The sequence below is a fragment of the Pseudonaja textilis genome, chromosome 2 (assembly GCF_049901715.1).
Source record: "Pseudonaja textilis isolate UNSWEBS1 chromosome 2, rPseTex1.2, whole genome shotgun sequence".
NCBI lineage: Eukaryota > Metazoa > Chordata > Lepidosauria > Squamata > Elapidae > Pseudonaja > Pseudonaja textilis.
In genome coordinates, this window is record NC_141991.1 from 118,897,132 (window position 1) to 118,922,838 (window position 25,707).

General features: G+C 35.2%; 1 protein-coding gene across 8 annotated transcripts in view; it reads right to left on the reverse strand.

Moving 5' to 3' along the window:
- CEP112 (centrosomal protein 112) overlaps positions 1-25,707 on the reverse strand; it is a 266,133-nt gene that overhangs the window by 132,207 nt on the left and 108,219 nt on the right. For 7 of the 8 annotated variants that reach the window (XM_087925057.1, XM_026711184.2, XM_087925054.1 and 4 more), the window contains one exon: positions 14,537-14,719. The exons of the other annotated variant lie outside the window; for it this stretch is intronic. In XM_087925057.1, the coding sequence (XP_087781183.1) occupies positions 14,537-14,719 (183 nt within the window). The remainder of the gene's footprint in view (positions 1-14,536; positions 14,720-25,707) is intronic. 8 annotated transcript variants of the gene reach the window in all.

A 25,707-nucleotide genomic window follows, 5' to 3' on the forward strand; every position in this document is an offset into this window, starting at 1 on the left:
CCCCGCACCACAAGCCAGGCAAACACCTGGGCACAAACAGATCCCCTCTGATACCTCCAGCTCAAACACACCCTAACCAGGCACCCACATGAAACCTAGTTTCCTAACAAATGATAGCCGTCCATTTACTTGGAGCCAAGCTGCAGTAAAAGCTTCCAATAAAGGAACACAATGTTGCCAGCCAATCAAGACAAAAAAAGCTATAAAACAGACAGAAGATATTAGAAACACCAATCAAGCAGAACACAGCAAACTCCAAGACCAATAAACACAGACCAAGACTCCCAACCAATCAGGATGAAGAAAAAACCATTCTGGCACAGCTTAGGCTAGCACCAAATTTAAAACAGAAATGGCTGTGAAAGTCTGACTCACAGATGAATACTATACAGAAGCCTGATGATGGCAAATGAGATTCTGCCAAAACGCTGCACAACTTTAAAAGCACAACTATAATGACGTGGGAAAATACCCAAACAAAGCTGAATACCATACATGTATGTACCCGCGAAAACTTATATATATATATAGGCAATTAAAAGCTGTCATTCATATATATATATATGACAGCTTTTAATTGCCTTTAGTTGTAGTTATGCATAGCTAAGATATATTGCAAGGTTACTCAAATTAGCCGCAGCACATTAAGCCTTTCAAAGTTTTATTAATTATATTTTCCATAATATCAGTCAAGATTGAGTAGTCCTTCAACACCTTCATGACCAGAGTAATGTGCCACTCTTTTTGGTCTTGGATTCTCAGCCTATAATTGATAATACAGACGCTCCTTCCTATCTCTTTTTTAAAAAGCAGGTGCTTCTAACCATCTTGAGGGTGGTGTTTGTACAATTTAGTTCAGAGTTTCCTTCCTAGGCGATTTCTTCCCCTGCACATTATCCTCTCACAAGACTGCTACAGGCCAAACCATACTTTTTTAATGAGGAACTTTTGGTCTTCAAAGAAGCCTTTTAATATTGGCCCAGTCTACTTCAAGGTAACAAGACCCCATGTAAGTTCAAACAGATCAAAAGATTTTGGTATGATGGTTTCTCATAAAATTACATCATGTCAATTGAGCACATTTTCCCCTCATGTTAGCTTTTAAATCTCTTACACATCAAGCTTGCAGGCTAAGCAGGAAGATACTTAATTGAGCAAGCCAGGATTTTTCATATCTTACAAATGTCCCCCATTTGTTTTTCACTCTGAAAATTCTTTCCCCACCTTCTCTGATATATAAGCCAGAGGGTGCATCCTGAACACTTCTAGATACCCTGTACACTTACATAAAGTCAAGGACTCAGCTTGAGTAAATAAGAATTCCTTATTGCAGATATCAGCAAGCTTAGCTACAATGAAGATTGACTTTTCTGAAGGTGAGAGAGAAAAAAGAGAGATACCCCAACATTTAAATCCTGAATTTACTCGCCTATTCTCTTGTTTTAATGGCTGCTTGCAATTGATTTGGAGATGTTTTGGTAACCCATAGCTTACTCAATAAGACCCACAATTAGCAAAACATTTTCAGAAAGCTTTGCAGGTCGTTGTCCCTTACTGCCTTGTGTCTAGTTAGTGACTAACTGGAGTTACAACAGTATAAGCCCCCAGCTTTGCTTCCAATTCTTGCAGTTATGATGACTGCAGCATCCCATAATTGCCATTTGTATGCTTCACAACCGGCTTGCATCAAGCAGAATTAATGCGGAACCCAGAAGTAAAATCACAAGTCACTATCACTTAATATTTCATTTAATGATCAAATGGGAGATGATGTCATAAATCCATAATAGTCACATGGTTTTCTGTTTAATGATGCTTAGCCACGAAATTGCCAGGCCCAATTATAGTCCCAGGTGAAGAGTATCTTTATTTCATCTATTGGATGGGAAACTCCTTAGCTCATTATTCACTATCTGATAGGGAAAATGATAGAACAAATGTCATCTTCACAGATTATGAATTACTAGCAACACCACTAGTCAAACTGAGGACCAAGTTTATTTATAACACAAATCTTTCCACAATTCAGTTTTCCTCATTTCAGACGACAAAGGTCTATCATTCATGACTGCTACCAAATGCCTCGTAGCTGTCCCCTATTCCAGAAACCTTGAGTTCCACTTGGCTGGGCAAGCAAAAGAATGTTGGTGTCTTGGCAGGGGAAGAAAATTAAGATAGACACCTAAGACAATGTGCAAGAGTTCCACAACCAACTGGTAGGCACAGAAGAAACAGGCAGTAGTAGAGAAGAATTGGAGTCGGTCAGCCAAGAAAACCAACAACTGGAAGGGAAGGAGAGGGAGCAGGAAGAAGAGAAAAAGAAAGAAGAAAAACCACAGGAAGAGAGTAGAGTAAGAACAAGAGCACAAACAGAGGCAAGGAACAACAGGAATTAGTGAGTGGTAGCAAACAAGAAAAATGGAAAACAACTTGAAAATAGTATGTGTAAATATAAATGGACATAACTCCTCAATTAAACGGAACCAAACTTTTAAGAAATTGACAAAACAAAAAATGGATATAGTGTGTCTCCAAGAGGTACACATCAAAACAAAGAATAAAAAATACCTACAATATAAAAAATTAGGAAAACTGTATATAGCCCTAGCAGAAGAAAAAAAAAAGAGGGATAGCAATCTATGTTAGGGAAGGATTAAGAGCAGAAGTATTACATGCAGATCTAGAAGGTAGAACATTAATGTTGGAAGTGTTTCTGGAACAGAGGAAACTATTATTAGTTGTACTATATGCACCCAATAATCAACAAGAAAATTACTACAAAAATATTCATGAAAAAATCCTAGAATTAGGTATTGAGGATATTTGTATGTTTGGGGATTTCAACGCAGTTGTGGATATCAAAACAGATTATCACAGTATTCATAGAATGAAGAAGAAAAAAACCCTTTCGAAATTTTTTTGTAATATGGCAGAAGAACAAAACTTAATAGATATTTGGAGAGTACACAATCCAAAAGAAAATCAGTTCACCTTTTATTCTATTCCTCATAAATCATGGTCGAGAACTATAGGGTTTTTGTCAAGTAAAACTTTAGTGAATGACATAGAATCAGTAGAAATAGCACCAAATGTATGGGCAGATCATAACCTATTAATAATAACATGGAAAGGTCAACAAAAATGAAGAGGGAGATGGACGTTGGACCCACAAATTCTGAGAGAAAAAGAATATTTAGAGAAAGTAAAAAAGGAATTAGAAATATTTTTTGAAGTAAATATAAAAGAACATACATCCTTACAGAATTTGTGGGATACAATGAAAGCCTATTTAAGAGGATTAATGATAGGATATAATGCTAAAAGGAAAAAACAAAAAGAGAAAAAATATAATAAACTACAGAAGGAGATTAGAAATTTGGAAATACAAGCACAAGTAACACCGGGGAATGATCAGCTCATAGATAAATGTAGATTAGCAAACACAGATTGAACATTTTAGAACAGAAAAAAAATTTAAGGGCTCTGAAATTGGTAAAACAGAATTATTTTGAAAATGCAAATAAGCCAGGAAGGTGGCTTGCCTATAAATTAAGGAAGAAAAAAGAAAAAAGATGGATTCAGCAGGTACAAGATAAGGACAGAAAGGTACAAAACAATATGGAAAAGAAAAAAGAAATAGCACTGGAATTTTTTTAGGGAACTTTACAGGCAAGAGGAAATCAGGGAGGAGAAAATAAAACATTACTTAGAGGAAGAAAATATTCCAGTTCTAACAGAAGAAGAGAGGGAAAGGTTAAATGGAGAGATTACTAAAGAGGAATTAACAGAGGCAATTCAAAAACACCTAGCTTACTAGGAGAAGTCTATAAAAACTTAGGAGAAATATTTGACCCAATACTTTTAGTAATTTATAATGAAGTACTAGCAGTACTAATGCGCTAATACCGAAGGAGGGTGTAGACGCCATACAGATAAAGAACTACAGACCAATCTCTTTATTGAACACCGATTATAAAATATTTATGAGCATAGTGGCTGAAAGAATGAAAAAAATAATGAGTAATAATATACACCCAGACCAAAACGGTTTCCTACCAACAAGACAAATTAAAAATAACACAAGGATGGTAATAGATGTACTGGAGTATTATGAGGCACATCCAGAAAACCAAATTGCATTGGTTTTTCTGGATGCTCAAAAAGCTTTTGGCAAAGTAAATTGGCAATTCATGATTCAACAAGTTAAGAAAATGAAATTCGGGGAAAGATTTGAAAAAATGATAGGGTCAATATACTTGAACCAGAATGCCTGTATAATGATTAATGGAGAAATTACAAATTCATTCAAGATAGGAAAAGGAGTCCGGCAGAGATGTCCACTTTCACCTCTGTTCTTTATCATGACATTAGAAATTCTGTTGAGAAGAATTAGATTGAATTGGGAGATAAAAGGATTAAAAATTAAGCAAGAAGAATAGGGGTTCAAGCCTTTGCAGATGATCTTGTATTCTTTGTAGAAGAACCAATAGAATCAGGACCAAATTTAATTCAAGAACTAGAGAAATATGGGGAAGATTATTATTTCTCTTTCAAACAATTCTAGTAAAATTGGTTAAAAATTTTTTAGCGAATTAACCAAAATGATTACGAAATTCGTGTGGGCAGGAAAAAGACTGAGGATAAAGTTGAGCGCATTACAAGATAATAGATGTAGAGGTAGATTTGGACTCCCTGCATGGGAATTATATTATAAAGCAGCAGCCTTAATGTAAGTTAAAGATTGGGTTAATTTGAGGAACAGAAGAATATTAACTTTAGAAGGACATGACTTGCAGGCTGGGTGGCATGCCTTCATGTGGAACCCAGGAAACAAGACTTATACTCATTTTAATAGACTGCAATATGAAATTCATTATTGAGAATCCAGCGAGAAATTAATCACAGAGATTATATGAAAATTCCAGGGTGCATATCCATCATGGAGGCATTGATACACCCCAATGCACTAGAAATTGGAAGTAGGACTAAATATTATGATGTTTTAGATTCCAAAGGAATGTTAAAAACAAACTAAGAACTCAGAGACCACGGGGTACAGATGGATTGGTGGCCATATTTACAACTTAAAACAAGGTATATAAAAAAGGTGTAGAGGAACACGGAATATATATAAAGCCGAATAAATTAGATAAACTCTTAGAGGAAACAGACGAAAAAGCACTTTCAAAAATGTACAACTACTTATTAGAATTTGAATTGGCAGAGGAAATAGTTAAGGGCCCAATGATAGCATGAGCAAGGAATATAGGATATAATATCAGTTTGGAAGACTGGGAAAGAATTTGGAAGAAAAACTATAAATTAACAAAATTGGTGGTCTATAAAGAGAACCAATATAAAATGTGCTATCGGTGGTATCTGGCACCTTCAAGATTGGCCAATATGTATCCAAATTTAAGCCCACTCTGTTGGAAATGTAAACAAACAAGGGGTACTTCTTTCACGCTTGGTGGTTCTGCCTGAAGAGTAAAAAATATTGGGGAAAAAATACGAATATGGATAAGAGAAATCACAAACATTAAATTAGAACTCAAGGCTGATTTTTGGGGGGTGGGGGGGAATAATAAAAGGTGATATCACAAAAGAAATAAAATATTTAATTCTATATATAATCACTGCAGCAAGGATAGCATTAGCTCAATGTTGGAAGGGTGATCAGATGCCAAAGGATAACTTGATAATCCAGAAGAGCTACGACTGCACGGAAATGGATAAACTCACCCAAAAGTTAAAAGATAAGGAAGATTCAAAATATTTTACAGTTTGGGGAAATTGGTATAATTGGATAAAGGATAGAAACCAGAGAGTAAACAGACAGAATGGAGAAAATATAAAGAGGTTATGATAGGATTATTTACCAGATATAGGAAATAAGTATTAGAAAATTGTATTCTGGTTGATAAAGATGATAGAATTTACAGATGTAGCAAAACTGATTTGCTTGATTAGGGAAAAGCAGCAACTACATTTGTCAATGTAACTTTTTGCTGAAAACAGGATAAAAAAGGAATTTGTGATTTATGGGTTTGATGATTAGGAAGCATAGAATATAGAAAGGTCCCGTGATACAGCCATAGGGAGAGAGGATAAAATACAAATGTATTTATAAAAGCTGTAAAGTAAAAGGCTACTTCTTTATATCATTTTTATTTTTTTTCTATTTTATTTATTTTATTTATCACTTTTCTTGATTTTTTCTTTAAATTTGGGAAAGATTAAATTGGGAGGGAAAGACAAGGTGGTGATGGAGGTTATAAGTAAGATAGATTACAATATCTTGTCAATTAACAAATGTAATGTATTAAAAACCAATTGTGTTTATTGAGAATGCCTGACCTAGTCAGAAACTGTTGGATGAAAGTGAAATTAGCGATCTCTTGTTCAATTGTATTGGTATTTTTTAATTTTAAATTTTATTTTTTTTGCCATTCCAAAATAACTACTTTGATATCTATAATACTTTGGAAGAAACTGTCCTGCTCTGATATTAATTTGCCCTTGTTTTAAATCCTGATACCAAACATGTATCCATTAATTCTTCTGCACAAAGCAGTGTCTTTTTGTCCTAAGTAAAATCCAGAGATGCATTGTTGGCGGTTGATGGCATATATCACATTAAAGAAAGATCATGTAAAGGTGCCTCTAAATTTTGGAAATAGGAAATTGTTGGGACCAACAATGTTGTAGATGTGAGGAAAGAATAGATGCCTGGATTTGTCACAGGGCCTCGTTCCTGTTAAATCATTGTTCTGTTGCTTCTTATTGCTTGTAAAAAATCTGCTTCAGGTTGGGTGATTATCTATATACAAGTATAGGGCTGCCACCCAGTGCCTGAGAAAGTTCAATGTCATTGTCCAGCATGGCTTGCAGCTTCTAAAGCGGCCAGCTGGAGGTGACAACCAATGGTGTTCCCTTGTTCTGTTTTTGTGTTCTATGTTTTAATAGATTCTCTCTAGAAATCAGTCTGCCTCTACTGATTTATTTGGTGATCTCACTGGGTGGGTAATCTAGTTGCCTGAATGGCTTAATTCCATCAGTTTTACCTCAGTTGATTGCTAGGCAAAACTTCAGATTTTTGAGGGCTGATCAGCAGCTATCCAGACTTTATTCAGAAGTGCAAAGAGAGATCTTCTCAGATGAACAGAATCTCAGGAAAGACGGCTGTATTATTAGCATATAGTAGGGTAATTATTAGGGGTAGTAGGGTTTGGGACTGATTCATTGGCAAACTTGGGGGAGGAGGGATCATTGGCTTAATCAGCATTTCTTAATTAATGCATTCACAGCAAAAAAGCTACAATGCCTATCTCATATTTGCCTTATACTATGTGAGGACTGTTTTGTACAATTGGCCCTGGAAATTACTCCTAACCACCTATATATTACTATTCACCTTCTGAACAAGCACCCAGGGGTGCCTAGCCAGAGAAGATTGCTCCAGTTCTCACAATAATCTTTTCTGATATTCAGAAACACTAAAAACCAAATGAAAATCAACAAAAGATAAATATAAAGTCCCAGGTAGTGAGCCAATGTATACTTCAGCAAGATGTTGCAAAATTAGGCCATATGCTAAATAAACAAATAACAAAAAACCAAACAAGCAAATAAGCACTATAGGTAATTCTCAACTTACAATCAAGATTGAGTCTGGAATTTTGGTCATAGGTTGTTGCATTCATTAAGGGGGTCAGCTTGATTTTACAATCAAGCTTGGCTTGATTTTACAATCATTTTTTCTCCTAGAAATTGTCAAAAAAAGTCAGAAATCAAAGTTATGTGACTGTGGGATGCTGCAATCAATCACAAATGCAACCCAACTGCCAAGCTTCCCAAATGGTCGATAACTGGAAGGATTTATTCTCCCCCTTTAAAAATATAGTATAATAATATTTTTTTTCAGGTTTTAGAAGGATACCATATGATTTACATAATAAAGAGGGTTGCCAGTATTAGAACCCACCATTTGCCATTCAATAATTCAGATAGCTACAAGGAGAATGTTTCATAAGGTGGGCACCATGGCAGAGAAAGCTCACCTATTGGAACTCATCTAAGTTAAGTTCCTATAGACCTGCAGCATGTAGATCTAATGGGACTAAGTGATGTAATTGGGAAGAGGCAATTGCTCAGCTAACCCAGTCCCATGCCATGAAGGACTTTAAAGATGAAGGTCTCGAACCTAGATGCAAACTGGCAGTTAGTGCAGCTCCTGGTGCAGAGATATCACACAGGAGCCCCCATAACTGCCTTTGGAGCTGCATTTTGCATCAGTTGAAGTTTCCACATACTCTTTAAGGCAACTCAGCATAAGCGATCTAGGAACAGGCATAACTAGCACACAACCCAAAGCAATGCAAAAGCCCTCTTAGCCCCATATAGCACCTGATCTTTAAGCAAAAAGAAACTAGGAGGATCTCCAGATTGTACACCAGGTCCACTTGGGGCAGTGTCACCTCATTCATCAGTATCAAAGTTAGGCTCGTCCTACAACCGATAAGCCTCCAAACCCAAAGCTGTTCAATCTTGCCTGGGCTTAGCTAAAGACTCTTGTTCCCCATCCAGACCCACACAATCTTAAGCACTGGAATAACATATTCACAGCATCATTTAATCACTTACCCCATGTCAATGGATGAGCTCACCAAGTGGCCTCACGTAGTGGCCTCTCTACTCTTCTGTATTAAACAGAAGAGAGCCCCAAATCCTGTGGCAACTCACATAGTAGAGGCAGAGGGTGGACCTCTCCTCCTCAATCACCACTGACTGGATTCAACCTTGGAGATAGGAGGTGAACCAGCACAACCATCCATATGCTACCCACCGTCAATGCTCTGAGCTGATGGGAACGAGATCACAGTCAATGGGAAAGCCTCCAAGAGGTCAAGCAGGACAAAGAGGGATGTACAACCCCCATTCCACCCTTGCAAGAGAACATCCAAAAGTGTGACCAATGCCAGTTCTATGCCATGCCCAGGTCTGAAATCCTGACTAAAAAGGATGCACAGATAATCCATTTCCTCCAAGGTCCCCCTGAAGCTGTTGCTCAATCACCTTTTCAACCACCTTCCCCAAAAGTGAATGTTAGATTCTGGACAAAAATTGTCCAGTATGATGTGGGTCCAGTGTTGGCATCTTTAGGAGGAGGACAAACAAAGGCCTCTTTCAGAAGTAAAGCATAAAGGAATAACCCCCTCACTTAAAGAAGAATTATCCGTTACTAGAACCCATTCACACAACACACCTTGGGCCATTTTAACAACCCAGGAAGGGCTTGGATTTAAAGAGCAAGTGAATGAGCTCACAGTCCGAAGGACCTGTCCACTTCCTCAGATCCAATGGGTTCAAACTGTTCCTGGCAGATAACCGGGCAAGACGTATCCCCGGGCATCTCTTCTAGACTGGAAACTTAATTCTTTAATTATATTAATCTAATCCAAATTAATCCAACAATGTTCAGTTGGTCTACCATGTAATGCTACTGATTATATATCTGTAACAGTTGGAAATGGCAAAAATAAGGTAAACCTGTTCAATACCTAAAGTTCTGTTTCATTCCTTATATTTGGAATTATATTTTGGAGAAAATGCAATTATCTATCCATTCTAAATCATCACTTCAAGGTATTAAAGGAAGAAGAAATTACTTTGAACCTAGTTTTTTCTAGAGTGAAGCCTTTAATGGCCTTTAAGTCATATGCTGGGAATTATAACTGGGACCGGGAGAGAAATTAAATTAGATTACATTTATATTTAGGCTTAATAAAAATTAAATATAGTGTAATGCGGGACAGCTCACCAGTTGTGTATTTAATTAAAACCACCCATCTGCCACATTAAAAATTACAATCTGATAACAAATTTTGGGGGACTACATTGACTACAGGCTTTCAGGGGCATTTTGATGCTTAAGGTTCCACAGGCACGATTAATTTATAAATATTAATAATTGTAATGTAGCTTTACTGTGAAAAAGGAAAAACAATAATTAAGGATGGCAAATATGATAACATTCATTAACGAAAGCTATACTTATAAATTTCAGTGGTTTTCATTAATTGATGTGGATGAAACTCAAGTGGAGACTATTGAGCAAGTTTCATTGGCAGAATCTTTTTCATTGGAAATATACTGTAATATCAACTTGGACTCAAAAGTTTAATATTTGAAACTGTTACACTGTGGTTCAAGTAGAATAATGAAAATCACTCCCAAATTATGTGTATAAGTTGCATACCTGGGGTTCTTTGTCATGTTTGTGTGTGTGTGTGTGTGTGTGTGTGTGTGTGTGTGTACACACACATACACAGAGTATATATCCAAAGTGAACTGAGATTTAGAGGTATGGGAAATAAAATTGGCTGTAAGGTTATGACTGAATCTTCAAAGAAATTTAATTTAAGGATTGTTTTATGCATAATTTGTTTCCATTTTTAAAGCCATATTAACACAATATTATTTTTGTTTATACAAGTGTATTTTGGATAGAAATAGTTCATAACAATATTTACAATTTCTTCCCTTCATGTTTTCCTTTCAATACAGAAAGAATTGAGAAAGAACATGAATTTGATTCTTTTGACCGTCTAAAATAGATCCAAGATACTGGAAGTGAAGAAGGACTTAACGTTGTGTCTATGTCTCTCTTTCTAAGATGGGGGAAAGTGGAGGGAAGAAGAGGGTGTGTCTTATAATTATACATGACAATGATTTTATTTTTAAACCAAGAGAATAATGAGAGGGTAAAGAATTTTCTTGAACTCTGCTGTTTCCTCTTTCCCTTAATGTAATGGCCAATGGTGATACTGGCTTATTACTCTCAAACAAAAAGGTTGTTTTAACAGCTTTACAAATAGGTTACATGACTGATATCCTTGATACATATTGCTCTTATGCCTGAATTAACTAAGAGGGATATGTTAATATATGCTCTTAGAATCTACCAGCTAGAAGGATTTAATTGTCGCACCAGGTTTTACTTTAATCATGGGTATAGATTGTAAAATATATCAGTTCACATCCCATTCCAGCATTTCAGAAAGATCCAATTTGTGTAGATCTTTTTCAGCCTAGCTTTCAAATTGAAAATTTCTCTCATTTCTAAGTAAAATTATAAATGTTCATTTTCCTCAACTGGAGCAAAGAACGAGAAACTAGAGGAAGAAAGATATTAGAATTCTAATTATTCGTAAAATATTTTAAAAAACAGAGGAGTTGGGTTTTAAAGGCAGATCAAGAATAGGAATAGAAATCGAATAGAAAGAGAAAGAGAAATATAATTTAATGAAAGAAAGTAAAACTTACGTGAGGAAAAATACAAAACAGAAAAAGAATAACAAGAAAGCAAACAGGCAAAAGCAATTGCTGATGCAAAGTGGAGGAAAAAAGCTAGGAGAAATTATGCTGTATCTTATCTAGGAGTTTGCTTCCCTAGATGAAAGCATTCACAGTAGCTTTTATTTATTCTATCACATGACTATTTGAACATATATTCTCTTAATGGGTGACAAGTGTTTAGGATCAAGTGGATATTACATCAATGCTTTTGATGTCTCCTTTCTGTATCATTGGTTAGGAAGTCTCATTCCATTATTCAATTAATATAGAAGCATTTGTGAATGGAAGAAAATACAAAGGCAACGGAAAATGAGGGGAAAGACTTGATTTCTATTATGCCCATGTTACAATCAAAACTGAGGTTTTGTGAAACACATTTCCTTCCTTCTGTATCCAAAGGTAAGCTAATGAAAAGGTAAAACTTATTTAAAAGAGTGTTGGGTTCATTATTATGTGAGTGTTGCATTGTAACCATCATTATAGTACTTTTATGTTTATATAGTTGTGCTGACAGAATTGAAATAATTCAAATCAGAGAATAAGCAGATAGCCAGACAGATAGGAAGTCCAAAATTGCTGGTTCACTCAAGTGGCAAAAAATGGGTTATATGCTAGAGAAAAGGTGTCATTAACTAGACAAAATAAATTATGTGACGGTGAAACGATACATCTGCTAGAAGGTAATAAAAATCCTTATAAAGCAAGGCATTTCTTTAAAAAATAACTATGAAAAAAGTGATGTTATTTTGTTACAATCTTAGTTTAGATCATCTAAATATTCTGTACATTATTTTAGAGTAATTGCATATACCCAAATATCTCTGCAATTAAGTTTTCAATAAGCATTACAGAATTGCTTTAATGGTTAAAAAAAAAAAGAGTACAAACATTTAAGAAAATAAAATCATAATCAAAACTTTTTAGTACCCTTTCATAATGGTAATTTATTAAACTTTTAAAGTAAAAAGATAATCATCAAACACCTTCATAACTGCCCCTCAAAATCTAAACCTGTAGATCAGCTTGGTCTTTCAGAGTAAGAAAAAAATATGAGATTGCTAAATTTCTCACTGGTAGAGTAGTAGTGATTTGTTTACTCACGTTACTTATATAAAGTAAACAAAATTACTTCTAAAAATCAATTTAAAATTGTGGAGAGGAAGCAGAGCGTGAAAATTCAGGACAAGCAAGTAACATGATTTTTATCGTTATTTACTGATATTTGCTCATTATAAATTCCATTCCTACCCATATTAAACTAGAAGATGGTAGCAAAACACGTCAATACATGCGAGTTACATCAAAAACCAATCAAATCACTTCACACTATTATTTCTGTAATGTCACTATCAGGATAAAATTGGTTATTTTTATAAGATATTTAATATTAATAAATTAATTTTAAGCAACAATTTGCAATGTTATTTCCCACCACATATTAAATATTTATAATATTGCACAGTCTTCAAAAATACTGCACTATGTTATTGAATACACTAAATAAGAAACAGTATAAAAACAATAAACATCAGCCTGTTATAAATTGAAACCAAGAGGTAGATGATTTAACAAGAACAGAAAAAATTAGAAAATATTATGGATGGTAGATCCCAAATCACACACCTACTTGATATGATTCTGCAACTGTTTCTCTTAACTCATTATCTCTGTGATTAAAAAAGTAATGTGAATAATTTAATGATGAAATAGCCCAGTGATTTTAATCCAACTATACAGTTGATAAATCTTTGGGATCCCTTGATTGTAACATAAAATTCCCATATTTTAGAGAGATGTTCTTCATGTATTATGAGATTTATGAAACATGAAATAGTAAGTATGAATATAATAACAAACTGTAGTAAGTTTAAAAGGTAAATGGTACCTGTATTACAAATGTATACAAATTATGAATACGGAAATATAAGACTGATGATGAAGAAGCAGCTATCTATCTTTTAAGAAGTATACATTTATTATTAAACATGAACATAACATATTCTTTAACTAATAAACAAAAAAACCTGAACACAGTCCCTTCTTCCCTTCTATTCCTTGTTTCTTTTTAAACCAACCATAAATACTGAGTTTCTGGATTGTATTATTGACATGGTGCAAATGAAATAAATGATTAACTTTTTTCAATAACTCATGAATTTGCAGTGAAAAAAACATGTTCTCTTCAAGTATAAAGAAAATGCTCCAAAGTGCGTATATATGTGTGGGTGTATCTACGCATACATGTGTGTTTATGTATAATATATATACCAAACTATGGTAATAATTATCCACATTTTATACCAAATTATTCAAACTATTCTATTGAGAACTGCTAAAGCAGTGATTGTTTTCCTATTCTATTACTTTCAATTCTTAAGTGTCTTCGCTTCAGGCCTTTTAAAATATATTTATTCTGGATAATGAACTATGTTCAAAAGAACTGGCATAGGTTATAGATTTTTAATTGGAACAATCAAGAAAATTTTCCATATCAACAATGAAGATTTAATCTGTACATTTGAGCAATTAAACACACCATAGCCGGGAATTACTCTGGTAAATGGCTTCTAACAAGTCATAAAAATGGAAGAGAGATATGTTTGTTATGTGTCCATATAGGTACACATAACCCAATGTATGTATGCTTATATGGTTTAATGCATTTATCATTAAAATAAATCCTTAGCAAATCACGTGCAAAAATAAAATGATATTAATAATCCACAAAAATCATTAAAAATTAATAAAAACGTAAGTACAGGGAATATATAGGCTGATTGCAGGAATATTTATTTAAAAAATCAATGAGTAAGTCAAAAGGGGAGGGGTTTACTATAGATACGTGGATAGGAAATAAATAACGGTTTTTCTTAAATCCATCATGACAATAAATGAAACAAGATTATAAATAATAGGCCAAATTATTGCACACCATGTGATTCTTAATCTGGCTACCTGTGGGTCCCCCCCCTCCCCTGTTTTTTCTTTTTTGAAAGCCTTTTTTAGTAGTGGCAGGGACATGGGGCGGTAATAAAAATATAATAGAAAAAGAAAATTGTGCTTATATGCCAGGTTTTTTTTTAAATGATTAAAGCGTGCAGCAAAAAAATCATGGGAAAATAGGGGATATTTTTTTTAAAAAAAGGCAATCCCATTATTTTTGAAATGCTGTTATTACCTGAGCATCTCGTTTTCTATATTCCTGGGTTTTATTGTCGTAGTCTGTCATGGCAGCCCGAAGCTCTTTTTCTAGTTTCTCAATTTTCCGTTCATGGTCTCGGACCAGGCAATCCTTTTCTGTGTTATGTTCTTGGAATAGGTGCGTCTTTTCCTGTTCATGCTCCAGCTTCAGCTCTACTATCTGATTGGACAATGAGGAGTACAGTTCATCAACAGAACATCCCTGTCGTCATGACAACTCATCTTACTGCTTAATTTTTTTTCACCCCCACCATTTCATCGTAGGTTTTTACCATTATTTTTACGTCATCGTTACCTCACCTGCAAAACAAAAAAAACAAAAAAAGTGGCGGGGGGGATTCTAAGTTTTAGGTGCTATTCATAAAAACCAAACAAATTCAACAAATCTCGAATACTGAATGTCAGAACACCGGGGGATGAGGGGGGAAAATCCCTGTCACATTGAATGTACGTTCCCGAAATCCAGCAGTGATACAGATTAAACATGGTTAATTGTCTCTTCCGCTCTTCATGGGTGCACAAACATCTCCAAAATAAAAGTCCATCTAATACAAATGAATGAATGGAGGAATGTATATAAATATATATATGCGCATGTATGTGTGTCTATATCTATATCTGTCTATATAAACTTTTTGTCAACATTCCCCCGCTATTTTTAAAATGAAAAGGCTCTATGAAAATGAAAAAAAAAAACTGTAGCACCCCAGCACAAACAAATGTATGTGTTTTAGAAGGCACCTGCTGTGCCGCAAGCTTGCACCATGATTGCCAAGAAGATTCTATTCTCAGGAAGCTCCTTTGCCTGTTCAAAGCACACTGGATACGATGACCCTGGCCAGGCTTAGCCTCTCCATGTTAGACTGAATGGCAGCTGGAGACCAAGGGCCTGGTGGCTACAGCTTTAACACTAATCCTCCCAGACTGTGCACAATGGCACCCTACCTGGCCGGCAAACTATAGCTAGCTAGGCTGCCTTTGAAGCAGGTGGTGAATAGGGAACTGCAGGAAGCCAGCTTTCCTCGTGAACTCCGGGCCACACAGCTGCTAGGAACAGTCAGTTGAATTTTTCTTCAGTTTTGGTGGATTTCAGGAGAAGAAGAAAAGGCTGTTATCAGGAATACGATGATTATATTTAGCGTGAGAATCTCTCCTCTTCAAAAAAAATAAAAATAAAGCAGCAGTAGGAATCTGCCCATAATTGATCTTGTTTGTGTGAGCAAAGCATGGAGGCATCTTATCTTAAAGAGATAGCATTCATTTTTGTAAAAGCAGTCTCCATAACTGTCACCTTGGCGTGGATAAATAAATTTTCCATATATATTCTGAATACCCAAATCTTGATTCTTATGGAATCAAATTATTCTCAATTGGAAATATTTGGGTAATATATACTTGGCCTAGTACCATATACTGCAAATTGTTGAAACTGCAGCTTTGTAAATAGATACATTTTTTATTGATTGTTAATGCTTTACTAAGGTTTGTGGTGCAATTAAAATCAGTTTATTTTAAACATTTTTGTCAAATAGCTATAATAGGCCTGGTATATTCTTTTTTGGCAGAAAGTAGTTACCTTGATTACAACTGAATGTGCACTGTGAAAATCAAGATAAATTAAAATAAGGAAAATTACTACCCTTTTTCTAAACAGACCAACCATAATTGAATTTATATTGTATAATTTGGGGGAAAAAGTCCCGATCAAAACTGCAAACTTTTCCTTCCCAAATTAATTCTGTGTTTGTCCTGTTTAACTAATTCCCTGAAACCAACTAAAGTGATTACTAAAAATATAGACTATTATTAAAACAAGAAAATTATCTGAAAGAAGCATAAAAAGTTATATGTCAGTCTTCACTTTACCATGCACTTTTCATTTTTTGTATTCAGCAAAATATTAAAATTGTGAAAGGGGGTGTATATAACCAAGAAAAAGGACATAATTACTTCTGAGAGTAGGAAAATGTACCTGATCTTTAAGCTTAAATGACAGTACTGACTTCCTTGCAGAATATACTGTATATAAATAAATGACACTAGCACTTTGAATGCTAATCTATTAGGCCACCAAGAGTGGTCAACATAATTTCTTAGAAGCAATTGTCTCTTTCCTTCTCCATTCTTTACCCTGTACAGTTGGATATTAAAGTTTAAACATTTTCAGTCAAACAATATGTTTCAGTGAATTCTTAAGTGAACAGTAGCTGATACAACCTCTACTTGGTACAAACTTAAACATCACATCTCTGCAAATGTTAAAGGCATACTTATTATGCAATTGCCTAAGATCTCTGCACAAATGTTCTATAATATGAAAATCTGGGGATTGTGAAGATCAGTGTTAACATTTTATCTTTCTTTCCTTTCATACGATTGTGGGTATATTTTAGGACTCAGTCTTACTGAATTATCTAACTTCATCCCAGCTTCAAATTATTCATTGTCTGTGGGACAATGTATGTGTGGGACAACAGTATACACACACACACAATATTTCCTCTACTAGTAGCTGCCACACAATTCCAAAATATAATAGTCACCATTGTGCTTGAGATAAACAGTTCAATTTTTGTGCCATCAATTCAAAGTATTTATTTTGAAAGGTCTCAGGCCTATCAGGGTTTTTTTTATAGAAGTAAACAAATCTTTTGTGATTTGACCAGAAATATTTTTTTTAATGACAACTCTCTCATGCATATCATTTTTTTTTTATAAACAGCACTGAATTGTAGAACTATGTACAGCTATTCAAGTATTAGCTATTTTTTTCAGCAGTAATGTGTGGTTTCTACTCTTCAGTTTTGACCAGTTTTTCAGGCACTGTTAGTGAAGATTTTTCTTGGGTCTTTCAGATCTTTCTTTACTTTCAATGGTTCCATGTAACCTCAATTAACAAGGTTAGCACAGTGGAAATTTCTGAAAGTGTTTTAACAGATTTAATAGCTTTCCCGTCCTTTTAAGAGTGAATTATCTTCACTTTCAAATATGCCTAGAGGGTTGCCTAGAGGAACCCATGATGTTAAAAAGTAGATAGGTTAGAAGATCAAAGTATCTGTTAGTGAATTGAATTGCCAATGTATAATAATAAATCTAATGAATCAATCACTTGAAGGGGGTGTTTAACAATGTTACAATACTGAATGAAGTAGCAAAATGACAAAAATTCTGCAACTGCCATATTCATAATTTTCTTAGTTTGAATTTTAAACAACTGCAGATGTAGAGGAAGTATGCATTTAATTGTGTACCAGTGTTGTTCTATTTGGATCAGGTTCTGTCCAGGATTAATTGAAATATAATGAGAAGATGTCAGTGAGCATCTGGTCGTCCTGTGATGGTGTTAGAAGATAAGGAGGCTCATATCTAGCTACTACTAGAATGTGATTTCAGCAAGGGATACCATAGTTATAGGTTACATTGGAGGGGTGGGGGAATCCAGAAGAAAGCAATAACAAATTGCTTCCATATTTCTACCAAAACTACCCGGATGCATCACCAAGACCGAAATTGAGCAAAACAAGATTTACATTTTGTATTTTATAAAGGGATACTTGAATCTACTACTACCAACTCTTAATGACAGAAATGATAAGTAGTTGATTTGTAGAAACCAAAATATAAAAAATAGGAACCACTAGTACCTATTAGCAGCTTCTTACCTTTGCCCACTCCACTGCCTACTGATATTAAACTTAACTTAGGACATTAGCTATTGTCTTTTCTCTCACATATTTTTGCTCTGTTTTTCTATTCCTGAAAATTTAGGTACACTAATTCATTATTCTGCAAACATTCAAAAAGTGAGAGGTATGTATTACATCACTTTTGGTGCTTTCCATCAATATAATAGCAACAGTGGAATATTTGGCACTTTACAGGTAGTCCTTGACTTACAACCATTCATTTCGTAACTGTTTGCAATAACAATGCGCTGGAAAAAAAGTGATTTATGGCCACGTTTCAATTGTACAATTGTTGCAGCATCCCCTGGTCATGTGATCAAAATTCGGATGCTTGGTAACTGGTATGTATTCATGAGGGTTGCATGTGTCCCAGGGTTATGTTTTGTGACCTTCTGACAAGCAAAGTCAATGGGGAAGCCAAATTCACTTAACAACCAAATTATTAACTGTACTGATTCATTTAAGAACTGTGGCAAGAAAGGTGATAAAATGAAACAAAACTCACTTATCAACAGTCTTGCATAGCAATGGAAATTTTTGACTCAATTGTGGCTGTAAGTCAAAAAATACTTGTATTAAGCTATTAGCTTTAGTGTGCCTTTTCTTTCTCATACCTAATACTAATCAGCTCCACATTTCTCCGATCAAAACAGACATTTTTTCTGGCATCTGGATGTTTTTGTACATGTGTGCTTCCAAAACTTGTTGATGAATGAAAAATTAAAATATGACAAATATGAGACATATATAAAAGTTATGCTCAATAATGTGGAAGTATAAGAAGATTGCGAAATGTTTCTAATTATCACTGTTTTTTGAGCTGACATAACCATTATCATTACCAAACATATTTCTGTTGCACTATGCTGGAAAGGTATCTAAGAGACAGTGCATAAACCTTATGGCTGTAATAAACTGCATCCATCTGTACTACTGCAGCACAGCAAATCCTTCAATTAATTTATTTTCTGGTTTTTTTATGACCTATTTCCATTGTGTGCCCAGCACATAAGTAATAAAGAACAAATAGGCATGTCACATCTTACATTTGATTACTTTGGCTATGTAATTTATTATTTGTCTTATTTATTTCTAGTAGTGCAATAATCCATAAAATTAAATATATAGGAAGTACAGTACAAAAAGTACCATCAGGATTTAAATTAATTCATCTTAAATGAAAACCCTATGCTGAAAACTCTTAGCTATGCATAAAAAAATCCCAGCTATGTAAGTGCTATGGAAACTATTTAGGAAAATATTATAGATTTGGGGCCACCACTGAGAAAGCCTCCAAGATACAAAATAAGAAGGTGACTTATTTGTGAAAATCCAGATACTGCTAATTTTATTACCTGCATTTTACATCTATATTTGAATTAAAATTACAATAGTGATCAATTTTAAGAATTTTCTGTCAAATTATGCAAATTTTACAATCACCCTATCAAAATGTTACAATTGCCCTATCAACTGAACTCAAAGGAAATTCCAATAGAAAAAGAATTATAAAAGCTATTGTAATAATATTTTGTATTTCATAATTAATACAACACAAAATGACTGTAATACTGAAATGTTTAGGTAATATATTGCAAGTTCTATAACATTTCCAAACCTATATATTCACAGAACTTGTAAAATTTTATATGAAGGAAAACTTGTAAAGTTTTATATGAAAGAAAAGTAATACTTCCAATGTTGTAAATTGCCAACAGATTGCAGTACTGACAACACTAGAAGTTCTGACATGTTCTTTATCATATTTATTTTTTCATTTCAGTTGATAAGAAATGGTGAGAAATAGTTGAGTTGTGTTGCTATTTTTCATGGAATGGAAGCTTGCAAAGAATACCCATCAGGTCATTTTAAGCACAGCACTGTGATTGAATTTTGGATTGCGGAAGGATTCCCTCCACTTGAAATTCACCATGCATGCAGGTTATTTATGGTAATGACTATGATGACATGAACACTGTATGTCACAGGGATACCAAATTTAATGATTGTATCATGAAGAACAAAGTAGATGACTTGTGACAACAGCCAACAAGTTTCACATTAGAAAGACTGATGAATTAATTAAGGGCAACTGGTGGATTACTTAAGGCAAAACATGCTGTCAGGTTTGGCATTTCACAAAACTGTGTGGGTCACCTTACTATTCTTCAATACTGCAAGGCTAGTGGAAGGTGGGCTTCTTCTGTGCTGATGGTAGAACTGAAAGAATCAAGGTCTGAAATCTGCAAGGAATTCTTCATGCTGTGACAATGAGAATGAAGATTTTTTTTTCCCCACAGCATTGTGACATGAACAAAACATGGGCTCATCATTATGACAAAGAGATCAAATGGCAATCCATGGAAAATTATCACAATGCTTTCCGGCAGAGACCCAGACTTTGACAGGAAAAGTCATGATTACAATTTTTTGGGAGGCAAATGGTAATATTCACATCAATTTCCTTAGCACTATCAACATGGAGTTTTACACTGTAACAGTCAAAACTCTGAAATAACAATGAAAGAGAATTTGGAAATTTTGTTGCAACACAATTCTAGACATTACATCTCACGAGCCATTAAAACAATTGCAAAAATGTGTCTCTGTTTCAGGATCCAATTTGAGTCAATCACTGGGATCAGAGTTTTAGTCTTCCAAACTTTCAGACTCATACTGGAGCCCATCCTCAGGGAATTCTCTCTACCAGAATGTGTTCTTTAGCGTATTTTCTATATGTAGTATTTATGTGGTGCCTGGTTGTATGTGTCTTTTTATTTGTTGATTGGGGTATTGATGGCTGGCTATTAAGTCATTGGTTGTTGTTCCTTGAGCTGTCAAGTCCTCAGCTCCTAATTACCTCCTAAGCTGGTAGAGAAAAACTCCCTAAGGTTCGGCTCCATGCACAAGTCCAAAAGCTCAGAAGACTAAACACTGGGCTTGATGACTGACCCATATTGGATCCTGCAACATTATCCTGGGACAAGCATGTTTGCCTTCATTCAGGGACCATTCAGGGACAAACCAAAATAATTCACGCTTTGCTTCCAGCAAGGTGCTGTCCAGATTTGGCACCAGGTATCTTCACCCTTTCTTGAAATCAAAGGAATATTTACTGCAGAATTCCCCAACCTTTTTGGGGAGGAGAGGAGAGGGGATGGTTCACATGAGCAGTGGGCAGGGCAAGTGTGCATGCTGCTCCATTTGTGCAAGCGGCGTGCATGTGCACCCACTGCTCACGCAAATGGAGCGTGCAAGCACATGCTTGCCCACTGATTCCGCTTGACCGCCGTTTCCACAGCCCAGTTGCAAACAACTCATGGCATACTAGTGCATTTCCACCCAGAGGTTGGGGGCAACTGCTTTAGTGGGCACTTGTTTGATCAAACAAAGTATTTGAATATTTGAAGTAGAAAGGACAGGAACTCTTTCATGATAGCATTAAGAAACGTGTTCATCATAAGCAGAAAAATGGCGAGAAAGATTGTGATTACTGTATATTTTACTAGACAGTAATCACAATCTTTCTTAGGGGTAACATATAGGGTAACATATCCTTTCAAAGACATTGTGATGACCCAGGGCGTGGCACAAAAGCAACAAAGTCACAAAAGTAGGTAAAATCCCTTTAATACCTCCAACTTGACACCCAATGTCCAGTTGTCATCGGCTGGATAAAAAACAACCAAGAACAGTTTTTAAAGGGAAGAAATTCAGTCTGAACCCAAAGTACATATAAATTATAAATAAAAACCAACACAAACCACGCTACAGCAATTAATGAGACAGGGCAGGATAAAGAATTGCAAACTTCAAAAGATAACGAACACACAGTTGGGAGGGCGCCAGAACCCAAATAAGACTTGACAAACCAAAATAATTCACGCTTTGCTTCCAGCAAGGTGCTGTGCACAAACTCCTTTTTAAATCCTGTTTTCCCAGCTGCAGCTAATGAAGGGAATCAGGGTCCTTTTCTCCCCCATAACCCACGTAACTCACGTTGCTCCCTTCTCCGTTCCTCCCTGCACACCCTAGGATGAAGGGGAGGTGGGCCTGGGTCTTCCTCTGAATGCCCAGCTGGACTGTGCCCTTCCTCAGTTTCTTCCGGAGCCACACTCCCACTCCCTGTCAGCTGCTCGACCTCCCCCTCGGAATCAGATGCCAACAGGGGCATGACAGATATAGATGTTCATTCAATTCTCATACATAGAGCAGAGCAAGAAACAAGCTGTGTCTTAAGTGTTTCATATGTAACTGACTATTTCAATCAGCATTTGGAATGCATCCAATATAAGGCATGACAAGTTTCAAAATATAAAGATATCTTAGTATCTAAGTAATACACATGAATCTTGACACTAATAAAAAAGAAATGTAGAAAGCTGAAGCAGGATTAGAGACAGCATGAAAAACCCTATGTATAAAAATAGTTTGCAATAAAGTTAATAACTTCCTGCCACCCCCCCACAAAAGGTAATATAAATGAAGGAAGAGACCGAACTGTTACAATTCTATCCCCAATGGAAAGCTCCAACAAAAATCAGGGTCCTACCAAAAACACTCAGAAGGGGGTGTGATTTTTGGATTGTTTTTCTGCCCCAATCTTTTTCTTTTCAACGCATTTACTTCCCTCACAAGTAGCAAAAGAGAGATTATTCAACCAGAATTCAATACAATATATATTTCATTTATATCTAGAGACCTATACAATTAGGAAACACTGTCCATTTCCCAATTTTCCCCTGAGATTGAATCTCTAAAATAACAATTTATTGCAAGGCAAGGGGAAAGTTCATCAGTAAAAGGTGGGGTTTCATCAATTAAGTCGAATAACTCACTCTGCTCGAGACAAGTAATCCAATCTAACCTGTATTCCTAGAACACTTGCCCCATGAGCAATATGGCTATATCTCTAGTCTGAGATTCCAAAAAACAATTTCTGTTTTTGGAACAAAAACAAGGAAAAATATTATTGCAAAATTTTTTAATAGGAATCAGTTTGAATTTTTGATATACTTTGTCACAGATACTATGAAATGTTCTTTTTTGTTATAAATGTTTATACAAATAAAGGATTTTTATCTTATAATGAGCTTATTACCTATAGAAATACTAAATATTAAACAGACTCAAAGTCATGTTATACTATTGCTGAGGCTTTTTTGTTTTGTCATATTTGTAGAAGAAAAAGAAGGTTCTAAACTAAGCTACTCATCTCTGTAATGGTGACAGATATGGCATCTCAAGGTAGCATCCAGGTTAAATTATCTATATTACTTGTTGAACTGGACTAAATTGTCTTCAAAATGTTTTGTTATTCTTCTTATTTTCCCCATTCCCCTTATTCTACCTATTTCTTCTTCTGATCTCAAATATCTTCCCTTATGGGCAAATACAATATTTTTTACCAAAAAGGTAATGTTCATTCATTTATTCAACAAAATCAGATGAGTATATAGAGCAGGGGTATCAAACTCGATTGCATTGAGGGCTGTATCAGGGTTATATTTGAACTTGGGGGGCCAAGGTAGGTGTGGCAAGGGTGGGCATGGATAGCTTGATATTACTTGTGTTGGGGGTGCCTCTGTGAGCTTCTGAGCTCTGTTTTTGGTTGCAACGGCCTCCTGCAACATTCTGCCAGTGAAAATGGAGCTCAGGAGGTCCACACAAGCTCCGTTTTTGGTTGCGACGGCTTCCTGCAACCCTCTGCCAGCGGGCTCAGGAGGGCTGCACGAGCTCCATTTTTGGTTGTGACAGCCTCCTGCAATGCTCTGCCAGCAAAAACGGAACTTGGAAGGGCTGCATGCAGTCTTCCGAGTTCCATTTTCACTGGGAGAGACACTGTGGGCCAATCTTTCGCTGTTTCTAGGGCGAGATCTAAGCACCCTGTGGGCCAGAACGAGCTCCCAGGCCTTGAGGGTTTTTTTTAATAATTTTATTAATGAACAACAAACAGAAAAAAACATTAAAAACAATGAACGTGGTGCATACATAACAAATAATACAAATTTACATATGTACATAAATATTGATCATATTTGCTAGAGTTACTCCTTTCTTTTTTTAAATCAGTGGTAAAACTTCTCCCAAATTCTGTAATAATCAGATTCAGTCTTATCTTTTAATTCTTGAGTTATTCTATCCACTTCAGTGCATGACCAAATTTTTCTAATTATTTCCATCTCTTCTGGCATATCATTTCCTTTCCATCTCTGGGCAAGAGCTAGTCTCGCAGCAGTGGTGAAATGGATATTAAATATATTATCTCTTTATTATATTTCCCCACATTGATTCCCAATAAAAAAAATTCAGGTCTGAACTCTATTTTAATTTTACACATCTCTTCTAACCAGTTTCTGATTTTCAGCCAATATATTTTTTCACATTTCCATCATACATGGTAATATATTCCAATTTCTTTATTACATTTCCAGCATTTAGGAGATAATTTTGGATACATTTTTACTAGTTTTAATGGTGGGATGTGTCATCGATAAAACATTTTTAGTAAATTTTCCTTATATGATGCTGCCAGGGTAATTTTCCTATTCCTATCCCATAAAATTTGCCAATCTTCCAAATTTATACTGTATCCAAAATCTTTCATCCAGGCCAGCATCATTTCTTGCACCTTTTCTTCTTCCAATTTAGATTCCAATAGCACTTTATATTTTTTTTTAATCAACTTCTCATCTGCTCCTAATAATATTTTATCTAATTCTGTTTTCCGTTTATTAATACCCCATTCTTTCATATCTTTACTATACCTTGATTGTAATTGTAAGTAGGCCCACCATTCTATCTCAAATCCAAAATCTTTCAGCTACTGTCTTGTTTTTAAGTTTCCCTTCTCATCTAATATGTCATATGTAATGACCTGTACTCGTCGCAATAAATGTGGGTACATTAACATTTCCAGTGTAGATAGCCAAGTTGGTATTTCAACGTAAAATTGAGATTTAGTTTTGTTCCATGCACTTAGTAAGGTCTGCCTAATTTTGTGCCTTTAGAAATAACCATGAATTTGGTGTTTATCCTGCCACAAAAAAGCATGCCACCCTGCCTGTAGGTTATATCCTTCTAATGTTAATATTCTTTTGTTTTTAACACTTATCCAATCTTTAATCCAGGTCAGAGTGGCCGCTCTATAGTATATTTCCCAGTCCAGTAAACCAAATCCTCCCCTTTCAGTAGCATCCTGTAACATTTTCAGTCTAATTCTGGGCTTTTTTCCCTGCCAAGTAAATTTTGATACTAACTTATCCAATTGATTAAAAAAAAAATCTAATTTTACCAGAGCATTTTGGAATAGAAACAGTAGTTTTGGTAATATGTTCATTTTTATTGATGCAATTCTCCCCATAAGAGAAAATCTTAGATTGCTCCATTTTCTGAGGTCTTCAGCTATTTTTTTAATTAGTGGGGTATAATTATCCTCATTTAGCGTTGTACATTTTGTCAA